Source organism: Strix aluco, chromosome 16, assembly GCF_031877795.1.
Source record: "Strix aluco isolate bStrAlu1 chromosome 16, bStrAlu1.hap1, whole genome shotgun sequence".
In the NCBI taxonomy this organism is placed as follows: Eukaryota; Metazoa; Chordata; class Aves; order Strigiformes; family Strigidae; genus Strix; species Strix aluco.
Window position 1 is genome coordinate 12,524,365 of NC_133946.1, and position 11,591 is coordinate 12,535,955.

Consider the following 11,591-nt stretch of genomic DNA (forward strand, 5'->3'; position numbering starts at 1 on the left):
TGCAGCATCCGCCGGCGCGTATCCCAACACGTCACCACGGGGTGGCTTGGGGGGGGCGATAGAAGGAAACCAGCTGTCCCAAAGCCTCCAGTTTATTGGGGTGAGGGGGAGTGGGGGGCCGGGGGGGGCTCAGGCGGTGCCCGTGCCCTGCTGCATGCGCTTGAGGAGCTCCTCATCCTGCAGCGACAGCTCCGTCAGCTTCTTGCCCATCCTCTCGTGGACCTCCAGGTACTTGGCCACGCAGCGGTCCAGGCACACGCTCTCCCCCTTCGACAGCTCCGCGTCCTTGTAGTGGGGGGGACGCACTTTTCGGTGGCACGCCTGCGTCATCCTGCACGGCACCGTCAGCCCCGGGCACCCCCCAGCACCCCAACACCTCCAACCCCCCCCGGGGTCACTGCCATCCTCAGGCACCCCAGAACCCCCCCAAGTGTCCCCCATCCTCAGTGCCCCCAAATTCCCCAGGCACACCCAGCACTCCCCTCAACACCCCTCCACCCACAGGGTCCCGCAGAGCCTCTGACACCCCCTAGTACTCCCCCCAAGGGCACCCCCCAGTGCCTCCCGCAGCCCCCAATGCTCCCCCCCCCCCATCCCAGGCACTCCCCAACACACCTGGGTGCTCCAGTGTCCCAGAACCCCCAATGCCCCCCCAGTACCACCCCCATCCCCGCGCACCCCCCACCATCTCAGCCCCACGCCCCAGAGTCACCCCAGCACCCCAGGTCCAAGCACCTCCCCAGACCCTCCAGCACCCCCAGTGCCCCCCCCCCCCCCCCCCAAGTGCCGCTGCCCCTCCCCGCCCCGGACGGGCGCACCGGTTGTACATGTCGGCCATCATGTCAACCTCCAGCTCGGCCGCCAGCTGCTGGGCCCGCAGCGGGTCCATGGCGGCCGGGCCCGGCTCGGCGGGGCTCGGCGGGGCTCGGCTCTGCCCGGCCCGGCTCGGCGGGGCTCGGCGGGGCTCGGCCCGGGACCCCTCGGCGGCTCCGGGCAGGAAGCACGTGGGCGCCGCGCTTCCGCCCACGCGCAGGAACGCCCCGCCCCGCCGCCGGCTTCGGCCAATGGGAACCAGGAAGGTGGGAAAGAGGGCGCGTCCCCCACGCTGATAGGGCACCGCGGGAGGGGGCGGGCCAGGAGGGCGGGGCCACCGCCGCGGGGGGCGGGGCCGGAACTGGGCAACACCCCCGGGGGTCTCCGCGACCCTCCGTGACCCCGCTGTGTCCCCCCTGTCCCCACGCGAGCCCGTGTCCCCCGTGTCCCCCCCCGTGCCCGTGACCCCCCGATGTCCCCCCACATACCCGTGTCCCCCCGTGTCCCCCCAGTCCCCCCGTCCCTGTCCGGGTCTTCCGTGACCCCCCGTGTCCCCCCGCGGGCTCCTTTGGGGTGTCCCCGGTGCCCGGGCGGGGGTGTCCGTGTGTCCACCCCGCGCCGTCCCCGCCCGTCCCCACGTGTGTGTGTCCCCCCCACGCGTGCCCCGCGCCCCGCGGGGTGGGCGGTGAGTGAAGGCGGCACCTGCCCCCGCCGGGTAAAAATAGCCCCGGGGGGGCGGGGCCGGGGAGAGCGACCGGGGCGGCGGGAGCGGGAGGGTACGGGGACAGGGGGGATAGGGGGTGAGGGGGGGGGTGGGGGGCTGGGAGGGGACACGGGGGGTGGGGAAGGGGAATAGAGGGGGGGGGATTTGGGGGGCCGGGAGGGCATATAGGGGGGCGTGGCGGCGTTGGGAGGGGAATAGGAGGGTGGGGGGGTGGGTTTGGGGGGCCCGGAGGGGACACAGGGGGGCGGGGGGGTCTGGGAGGGGAATAAGGGGGTGGTGGAGTGGGTTTGGGGGCCCGGAGGGGACACAGGGGGGCGGGGGGGTCTGGAGGGGAATAAGGGGGTGGTGGAGTGGGTTTGGGGGGCCCGGAGGGGACATGGCAGGGCGGGGGTGAACGTTGGGGATCGGGAAGTGGGGGGGGGGGCAGTACGGGGGTAGGGGGGTGTCTGGGGGGGTGGGGGGGGTCGGGAGGGGGACATGGCGGGGCGGGGGGCTGAGAGGCAGAATGGGGGGGTGGGAGGGGATGTGGGGGGGTCAGGACGGGGACATGGGAGGTTGGGAGGGGGAATGGGGGGGTTACAGGAATGTGCAGGGGCAATGAGGGTGCCCAGAGTGGGAGAATGGGGGTGTCAGGGCTGGGGGGGGGCATGGAACAAGGGCAGGGTGGGGGGTAGCCGGGCTGGGGGGCTATGGGGGACACGGACAAGCTGGGGGGAGGCACCCCAGTGACAGCCCTGTGCCCCTGCAGCAGTGACCGCAGCAGCATGGAGCCCCAGGGAGACGCTGACAACCCCCACCCCGGACACCCCCGCACCCCCCCTCACCCCCCCGCGGGGCCAGAGGATGGGGGGGCAGCGGGGGCAGTGGAGAAGCAGCAGCTCGGCCCGGCGGGGGGGACCCTCGGGCAACGGGGGGCGATGGGGGTGACGGGCGAGGGGCGGGGACAAAGGGGGACACAGCGGGGGACCCCAAGACAGCTGAGGATGGGGGGGGTGACACCAAGGGAGCAGGGGACACGGGGGGGGACCCCAAGGCATCTGAGGATGGGGGGGGTGACACCAGGGGAGCAGGGGACACGGGGGGGACCCCAAGGCATCTGAGGATGGTGGGGGTGACACCAAGGGAGCAGGGGACACAGGGGGGGACCCCAAGGCAGCTGAGGATGAGGGGGATGACACCAAGGGAGCAGGGGACACAGGGGGGGACCCCAAGGCATCTGAGGATGGTGGGGGTGACACCAAGGGAGCAGAGGACACGGGGGGGGACCCCAAGGCATCTGAGGATGAGGGGGGGTGACACCAGGGTGTCTGAGAATGAGGGAGGTGACACCAAGGGAGCAGGGGACATGGGGGGCAATGACAAAGCCGCTGAGGATGAGGGGGGCGATGCCAAGGGAGCAGGGGACACGGGGGGGGACACGGGGGGGGACGCCAAGGGAGAGGCTGCAGGGGGCGATGCCAGAGCTGCTGAGGACATGGGAGGTGACACCAGGGGCACAGGGGACACCGGGGACGATGCCAAGGCAGAGCCAGCCAGGGGGGGCACTGGGGGGGAGGCACAGGAGGAGCTGGGGCCAGCAGCAGCGGGCAGCACCCGGGCCGGCAGGTGAGAGGGACACGGGGGGGGCACAGCCAGGGATATTGGGGGGGGGTGGCAGGTGTGGGGACAGGGGTGACAGTGGCCGTGCTGGCACTGCCACCCCCACTGTCCCCGCAGGACCCCGCCTGGCTGCAGGACGAGGAGGACGAGCTGTGGCCCGAGTTCCCCCCCTGCTCGTCCCCGGGGGGGGCCACCAGCCCCACGTCCCCCATGTCCCCCACGTCCCCTGTGGTGTCCCCAGTGTCCCCCACATCCCCCACAGGTAAGGGCTGCTCTGGGCAGGGCACTGCCTGTGTCACCGGAGTCCCCTGGGGTCCCCTCCGTGTCCCCTTCTCTTTGGGGGGGATCTCCAACCCCTGATGGTGCCCCAGGGATGCCCCCACCCCCGCTCCCCCAATTTGGCACCTCGCCGGTGCCTGGAGGGGATGGGGTGCCCCCACCCCGCGGTGGGGTCACTGACCCCTCGTCTCTCCCTTGCAGTGGGTGCCACCGAGGGCTCGGGGGCAACAAGAGGTGAGTGGGGGTGGGGGGGCACGGCCCCACGGGTGCCCCACGGTGGGCACCCCACAGCCCTGTGGGAATCCCCCAGCCCACCCCCCCCCACCCCCCCCCATGGCTGGCCCACCCGCAGCGGTGCCCTCACCCCCACCCACGGGGCCACCCGTGTGCCCGCAGGGGTGCGCCAGCGGAGGGGGCGCGGGGCCGGGTGCCCCCCGGGAGGCCGAGGCTGGAGGGGGCTGGGGGGCGGCCACGCGTGAGTGCCCGGGCGCAGGGGCGCAGCGCCATCCTGAGAAGTTTGGAGGGTGAGAGGGGCCGGGGGGCACGGGGGGGGCTGGTGGGCATGGGGAGCATGGGGGCAGTGGGGGGGTTGGGGGGGCATAGGACAATAGGGGGGGCTGTGGAAATGGGGGGTGGGGGGCACTGGGGGGGCTATGGGATAGTGGGGGTATGGCAGGGGGACACAGGGCAGTGGGGATTTTGGGGGGGCCATGGGGAAGTGACAAGAATGGGGGGACTGGGGGGCCATGGGGCAGTGGGGGTATTGAGGGGACACAGGGGAATGGGGGGGGCTGTGGGGAAATGGGGGGTAGGGGGTGACTGGGGGCCATGGGGGGCATGGGGATATTGGGGGGCACAAGGGCAATGGGGGTTTTGGGGAGGCCATGAGGAGAATGAGGGGACTGGGGGGGGCTATGGGGCAGTGGGGGTATTGGGGGGGGACACAGGGCAATGGGGGGCACTGGTGGGGGGTCAGGGACACTGTGCAATGGGGGTCCCCTGGGGGCAGACTGTGGCCGATGGGGAGTCACCAGGAGGGTCGGGCCGAGGGGGAGCCACGTGTGGAGCAGGTGCCGGGGGGTTGTGGGAGTCCCACGGCACCCGGCGTCCCCCCCAGGGCAGCCACGGGGCCGGCCCGCACCTGAAGCGGTCGGGGGCACGGCCGCGGTGAAGGCCATGCTGCTGGAGTGGTGCCGCTCCAGGACCCGCGGCTACCAGGTGAGCACCGGGGGGGGGGACACACGCTCCGTGGGGCGTCCGTGGGGTGTCCTGACCCCCACCCCCCCGCCGCGGCAGCACGTGGAGGTGCAGAACTTCTCGGGGAGCTGGGGCAGCGGCCTGGCCTTCTGCGCCCTCCTCCACAGCTTCTTCCCCGACGCCTTCGACTACGGCAGCCTGGAGCCCGGCGCCCGCCGGCACAACTTTGCCCTGGCCTTCGCCACCGCCGAGTGAGAGCACCCCCGGTGCCCCCCCACCCCCCGTCCGCGGGTGGAGGGCGCCGGGTGACAGCGGTGTCCCCGCAGGGAGCGGGCGGGCTGCGCCCCGCTGCTGGAGGTGGAGGACATGGTGCGGCTGCCGGTGCCCGACGCCAAGTGTGTCTACACGTACCTGCAGGAGCTGTACCGCTGCCTGGTGGCCAAGGGGCTGTGAAGACCAAGAAGCGCTGAGGGGGGGTCCCCCACGGCCCCCCACTCGTGACACACCCCCAACATTTCATCCCCCAGCAGTAAAGGCTTCGTGGTGCCGGGCTGCAGCGGCCTCGTCTCTCGCGGGGGGACACTGGCACCAAGTCCCGGCAGCGGGGACAAGCAGGCAGTGGGGGGGGACACGACAACCCCTCAGGGCTGGCAGCACCTCCCCGGTGCCCCCCACCACCCCAGTGAGGCGTCACAGGGCCAAAGGAGGAGCAGGAGTAAATTTATAACTGAGGTGCCAGAACCCGTCGCCGTGGTGCCCGGCTGGGGTCCAGGCTCCAGCACCAAGACGGGGGCAATGGCGGGGTGCCCCCGGTGCGGGGGGCTCAGGACCCCCGGGGGGGTCGGGGCGCTGCTCGGCGTGGCGGCGGGTGTGTTCCTCCGCCCGGCGCTGGAAAACCTCAGGTTGCTGCTGGAGCTGACGGGCCAGCTCCGGGCGCAGCACCCGCTGGGGGTCCGGGCTGTCGAGCAGCAGCAGCAGGTCCTGCAGCACTGCGGGCACCACAGGGGGGGGGGTCAGGGCAGGCCTCCCCTCCCGCCGGGCCCCCCCACAGCCATCCCGAGGTGCCCACCTTGGAGGGCGCGGGTGGAGGCAGCCAGTGCTGGGTGGAGGTGAGGGGCTGGCAGGACGCCGCCGTCGGGGTCCACGCCGGGGTGGTAGATGCTGGTGCGCAGGGTGAGGTGGGGGGGGGCCAGCGGGTGGTGGGGGGAGAAGGTCAGCTCGAAGCGGAAGGCACCCGCGTTGTACGGGGGGTTGTTCTGCCGTGGTAAGGGGGGGGCACCTCAGACATGCCCATCGCGGGGGGATCCCCGTCCCGGCCATGACACCCAGTGCACCCCCTGGAGACACCGCCCCCCCGAGCCCCCCAGGAGGGGAACCCCCACCCAGTGCCCCCCAGCGCAGGACCCCAGGGTCCCCACACAGTGTCCCCAGGGGGACCCTCCCCCGTGTTGCCACCCACACAGTGCCCCCAGGAGACCCTCCATGTCCGCAGGGCACCCCCCCGTCCCCCCCGGAGCTCATCTCCCTCCCCAGGCACCCCGTAGTCCCCCCCAAGCCCCCCGCGCCCCCAGGGGAACCCCCCTCTCCCCCGGTTCCCCATGCCCCAAGGGACCAACCCCTGTGCCCAGGGCCTCCCCCACCAGCTCCCAGGACCCCCCTCCCGTTCCCCAGGGCCTCCCCCTGCCCAGAGACCCCCAGGGATCCTCCCACTCCCCAGGGTCCCCCCAGATCCCCGTGCCCAGTTCCCCCCCCCCGCTCCCCAAGGGACCCCCCCAGGCCCCCTTGGGCCCCCCCCCAACTCACGGGCAGCAGAAGCCCCTCCCAGCGCCGCACGTCACCGTCGAGCGGCCGCACCCCGCGGGCCCCCCCCCAGCGCTGCACCTCCGCCAGCTCCTGCGCGGGGCCGTCACTGGGCGGGGAACACCCCGGGACACCCCCCCGTGGGGCGGGGGGGGCACTTCTAAGCCACGCCCCGCGTGGAGCAGTTGCCACCGGGGGAAACGAAACCGGAGAAACCGGGGAAACACCCCCCGCGGCCCGGCACCGGCACCCCCGCACCGGACACCCTCTGCCCGGTACCGCCGCCCCCCGCCCCGCCACCCCCGCGCCCCCCGCGTCCCCGCACCGGCGCCGCGGTACCGGGACCTCCGCACCCCGAGACCAGCCACCGCTCGGTGCTGACCCCAGGACCCCCCCGCGCCCCCATCCGGCCCGCCTGGTGCGGTGCCGTCACGGGGGTACGGCCGCGTCGGTCCCCGGTGCCCCCCGGTGCCCCCCCGGTGCCCACCTTGGCGATCCTCCTGTTCATGGCCACCGATGCCCAATGCCCAGTGCTGCTGGGGGGGGCTGCACCGGGCCGCGCCCCTGGGGAGGCGGGGCAAGATGCTCCAGCCCCGCCCCCAGCACGGGGGGACATAGAGATGGGGGGGATGAGGGGCCAGACAGGCTTTGGGGACCCTGGGACCATAGAGATGGGGGGGATGAGGGGCCAGACAGGCTTTGGGGACCCTGGGACCATAGAGATGGGGGGGATGAGGGGTCAGACAGGCTTTGGGGACCCTGGGACCATAGAGATGGGGGGGGATGAGGGGCCAGACAGGCTTTGGGGACCCTGGGACCATAGAGATGGGGGGGATGAGGGCCAGACCTGCCCAGGACCCACCCTGGGCAATGCTGGAGGGCAGAGGGGCCAGGTGGTGCCTATCCGCCCCCCTCCCCAGGGCAGCAGAGGAGTGTGGAGGGAGTCACCCCGGAGGGGGGGGTGTCACACCACCTGGGCCTCCCCCCAAGTCACTGGGAGACCAGAGGGACAAGGGCAGAGAGCTTGAGCTGGGGCTTGAGGGGTGAGACTGCCCCTTGTCCCCACGGGGGGTTAAGGGGGGGGCAGTTTGGGTGCCCAGAGTTCCCCTTGTCCCCCCAGGGGTCATTGGGGGGGCAGCTGGGGGGCCCAGAGCACCCCCCACCTCCCAGAGGTGGCTGCCCGAGGGGTTGGTCCTCCAGCGCCGGGAGCAGAGCGGGACGCGGGGCTGGAAGGGGCGGGGGGGCCGTGCCTGGGCCCAGCTCCCCCCCCCCCCCGCTGCCCGGGCACCCCCCTCCGCCGGCGCGGCTGATTTACGGGAAACCTCGCGGCCTCCCGCCGCCCTCCTTAATCTTTAACCAGGCGGGGCCGGACCCGCCAGACCCCCCCCGCGCCGGCCGGACACGCAGGGCCCCGACCCGCCGCGCACCCAGGTGAGCCCGGGGGCTGCGTCCTCCTGCCCCCGCACCCCGCCTCCCCGGGGGGCGGTCAGAGCGGGGGAGGCACCCCCGGGCGGGGGGTACGGGTGGTGCGGGGTGCCGGGGTGGGGTGGGAGGGTTTTGGGTGCCAAGGGGGGGTGCTGGGAGCTGGGGGTGGGGTGATCGGGTGGCCCGTCAAGCCCTTGACCTCCGCTTGCCTCCAGGATGCCCACCGTGACGCTCTGGCTGCCCCTGGTGTGGCTGGTGGCCACTGTCACCCCGGTAAGTGTGGCCCAGGGACACGGGCTCCCCGCACCCAGGTGCCCCCATGCCCCCCCTCCCTGAGCCCCCCACCTGGGTGCCCCTGCACCCCCCCTCACCCCGGTCCTGGTACCCAGGTGCCCACCCCGGAGGCTTCTCCCAGCAGGCTGAAGCTGCTCAGGCAGCACCCGATGCTGCTGGTGCCCCCCCATCCCGCCCTGGGCCCCCCGGGGGATGTGGGGGCCCCCATCCTGCCTGCGCCCACCCCACGTGCCCACCCTGAGGAGCTGCCTGGATCAGATGTCCCCCTCAAGCCCACAGACCCCCCCAGCCCTGAGGTGCTTGAGGGAGCACCCCAGGAGCTGGGCGCCACGTCGAACGGCAGCACGGCAGCGCCCGCACCCAGCACCGCCGAGACACCCCCCAGCACCACAGAGGGACCCCCCAGCATCACAGGGGGACACCTCAGCACCACTGAGAGACCCCCCAACACCACTGAGAGACCCCTCAGCACCACAGAGGGACCCCCCAGCACACCGGGCACCAGCGCCCCACCGTGCCCTGGGGACGAGGAGCCGTCCAAGGCCTGTGGGGCACCCACGGAGGAGCAGCGGGCAGCCGTGGCCGAGGCACTGGGCACCTTCGCCCTCCGCTTCTACCAGCACATGGCGGAGGCTGCCCAGCCCGACGCCAACCTGCTCTTCTCCCCCATCAATGTGGTCATGGGGCTCTCGCACCTTCTGCTGGGTGAGGGGCTGCCCGCCGGCACCAGCACCGGCACCACCCGCGGCCGGCCCGGCCCGGCATGGCCTCGCTGAGCCTCCCCTGTGCCCGCAGGTGCCCGCGGTGAGACCCGTGAGCGCCTGGCCGCCGTCCTGGCACACCCCCCGGGGCTGGCCTGCCCGCACGCGGCCCTGCGGCAGCTCGCCAGCGCGCCCGGACTCTTCTCCGCCGCACAGATCTTCCACCACCCAGGTGAGGCGGGTGCTGGTGGGGCCGCCGGGGCCGGGGCCGGCGCGGGGCTGATGCCAACCGTGCCATCGGGCAGGACTGAGCCTCCGGCCCCGCTTCCTCAATGAGTCCTGGCACTTCTATGGCGCCCCGCCCGCGGGCGCTGAGCGGCAACGAGAGCCTGGACCTGCTGCGCGTCAACGCGTGGGTGCGCGAGGCCAGCCAGGGGCTGCTGCCCGCACTCCTGCCTGCGCTGCCCCCACAGCCCCACCTGATGCTGCTCAGCGCCGTCCACCTCCAGGGTATGGCCCCGGGACGGGATCTGCCCCAGAATCTGCCCCCAGGGTTGGCTCAGGGATCTGCCCCAGGATTTGCCCCAGAATCTGCCCCGGGGGGTTGGCTCAGGGATCTGCCCCAGGATTTGCCCAGGGGGTTGGCTCAGGGATCTGCCCCGGGATCTGCCCAGCAGCCATTGTGCGTCTGAGCCCGAGGTCGTCCCACGTGGCCCCCGGGTCCCCCCCGTCCCCCGCAGCCCCGGTGCCGTGTCCCTGCAGCCACATGGCGCACGCCGCTGAAGGCCAAGCAGACGATGCCGCTGCCCTTCCTGCGCCCCGGGCGCCCTCCCCGCATGGTGCCCACCATGACCAGCAAGAAGTACCCGGTGGCCTCCTTCATTGACCCCCGCCTGCAGGTCCAGGTACCCACCGCTGGCTGGGGCACGGGGGGGATGTTGGGCTGTGGCGTCACTCCCTTGGCACTTGGTGGGGAGGATAAAAGGGTGTGACATCACTGCAGCGGCACTGGGGGGGTTGCTGGGCTGTGACATCACTGCGGTGGTACTGGGGGGGTTGCTGGGCTGTGACGTCACTGCGGTGACACTGGGGGTGTTGCTGGGCTGTGACATCACTGCGGTGGTACTGGGGGGTTTGCCGAGCTGTGACATCACTGCAGTGGCGCTGAGGGCCGGGGCCCATCCGCAGGTGGGGCGGCTGGAGCTGAGTGGGGGGATGAGCCTGGTGGTGCTGGTGCCACAGGGGCCCCTGGAGGCACTGGGGGCCCTGGAGCGGGCGCTGGACCCCCCCACCTTCCTGGGGCTGCTGCGGCGGGCGGCCCACACCCCCCCCCGGGCCACTGCCCTGGCCCTGCCCCGCCTGCGCCTCGACCTCGCCCTGGACGTGGTGGCCCTGGTCCACGACATGGGTAAGGCCACCAGCACACCCCCCCCCCCCCCCCCCCCGACCCAGGGCCTGCCCTGGACATCACAGGGTGGGCTGGGGGCGATGTCACTTCCTGCGCAGGAGGCCATGTGCAGTGATGTCACTCCCTGCGGGACGTCACTGGCCCCTCCCTGGTCCCTATTCGGGTCCCTTTCCCCAGTGTCCCCAGTGTTCCCCAATGTCGCTAGTGTCCCCATGCCTTTGGTGTCCCCAGGGTTCCTCAGTACGCCCATGTTCCTGGTGTCCCCTGTGTCCCCAGTGCCCCTGATGTGCCCCACTGCCCCCGTGCCCCCAGTGCCCATAATGTCCCCCTTGTCCCCAGTGTCCCCCAGTACCCACGTCCCCATATTACCCCTGCTCTCTCCGGTGTCCCCAATGTCCCCAGTATCCCCGATCTCCCTGGTGTCCCCCCACATCCCTTAGGGTCCCCTGGTGCCGCCCATTGCCCCCAATGTCCCCGGTGTGCCCCTGGCGTCCCCCACATCCCCAGGGTCCCCAAGGCCCCCCACTTCTCCCCCCTGTCCCCCGCGCACCCCCCGGGGTCCCCGTGGGGGCGGCTCTGAGATGGCTGCCACAGACTATGGGCTGTTCCTGGACGCGGAGCTGTGCGGGCTAGCGCGGGGCCCGGCGGTGACGGTGGACGCGGCGCGGCACCGGGCGGTGCTGGCGCTGGACGAGGCCGGCGTGGAGGCGGCGGGTGCCATGGCCACCTCGGTGGCCCGCACGGCCCTGCTGCTGGAGGCCCTGCGCCCCTTCCTCTTCGTCCTCTGGCACGACGCCGGCGCCATCCCCCTCTTCATGGGCCGCCTCAGCGACCCCCAGCCCTGACCCCTGCCCTGACCCCTGCCTGCGCCTGCCCATGCCCCAGCTGCCCACCTGCCCCTGCCCTCCCTCCTCTCACCCCTCCCTCCCTCCTTCCCTCCTTCCTCCTCCCCCTTGTCCCTACTTTCTTCCCTCCCTCCTCCCATCCCTCCTGCCCACGTCCCTCCTTCTTTCCCTCCATCCTTCCTTCTTTTTCCTCCCTCCAGCCCCTGTCCCTCCCTCCTCCCTCTCCCTCTTTCCCTCCAACCACCCTCCAGCCCCTATCCTTCCCTCGTTTCCCTCCCTCCCTCCTCCCTCCCTGCTTCTCCCTCCCTCCCTCCTTCCCCACCTCCCCACCCCTCCCTCCCCCATCTCCCCACCCATCACCCCCTCCCAGCCCCACAGGGCAGTGTGGGGTCCCTGCCCCCCCTGCTCCCCCCCTCCCCGTGCCTCGGGCCCTGAGGCCCCAATAAACGCACCCACCGACCACTGCGCGGCTGCTGCGTGTGGGGAGGGGAAGGGACAGCCCGGGT

At 72.6% G+C, this 11,591-nt stretch overlaps 3 protein-coding genes across 4 annotated transcripts; 2 read left to right on the forward strand and 1 right to left on the reverse strand.

Moving 5' to 3' along the window:
• Positions 1 to 74: 74 nt before the first annotated feature.
• On the reverse strand, positions 75 to 1,014 carry TIMM10 (translocase of inner mitochondrial membrane 10). Of its 2 annotated transcripts, XM_074841983.1 has the most exons (3): positions 953 to 1,011; positions 819 to 902; positions 75 to 331 (listed from the first exon to the last, which is right to left on the reverse strand). In XM_074841983.1, the coding sequence occupies exons 2-3, from the start codon at positions 887 to 889 to the stop codon at positions 130 to 132; spliced, it is 273 nt and encodes a 90-aa protein (XP_074698084.1). In that variant the 5' UTR covers positions 890 to 902; positions 953 to 1,011; the 3' UTR covers positions 75 to 129. The 2 variants fall into 2 exon arrangements, with proteins under 2 accessions (XP_074698084.1, XP_074698083.1); XM_074841982.1 differs by having other exon boundaries at positions 819 to 1,014.
• A 1,977-nt stretch (positions 1,015 to 2,991) lies between these two features.
• Positions 2,992 to 5,164, forward strand: SMTNL1 (smoothelin like 1). Its single transcript, XM_074841866.1, has 7 exons — positions 2,992 to 3,142; positions 3,195 to 3,398; positions 3,617 to 3,813; positions 4,425 to 4,485; positions 4,533 to 4,633; positions 4,712 to 4,863; positions 4,939 to 5,164. The coding sequence occupies exons 1-7, from the start codon at positions 2,992 to 2,994 to the stop codon at positions 5,063 to 5,065; spliced, it is 993 nt and encodes a 330-aa protein (XP_074697967.1). The 3' UTR covers positions 5,066 to 5,164.
• Positions 5,165 to 5,407: 243 nt separating this feature from the next.
• SERPING1 (serpin family G member 1) lies at positions 5,408 to 11,547 on the forward strand. Its single transcript, XM_074841867.1, is given in 12 exon segments — positions 5,408 to 5,607; positions 5,664 to 5,853; positions 6,598 to 6,849; positions 7,773 to 7,843; positions 8,053 to 8,110; positions 8,227 to 8,836; positions 8,927 to 9,064; positions 9,138 to 9,190; positions 9,192 to 9,342; positions 9,595 to 9,737; positions 10,021 to 10,240; positions 10,835 to 11,547. Coding segments are annotated over 12 exon segments (2,337 nt in total). The 3' UTR covers positions 11,086 to 11,547.
• The last annotated feature ends 44 nt before the right edge of the window (positions 11,548 to 11,591 follow it).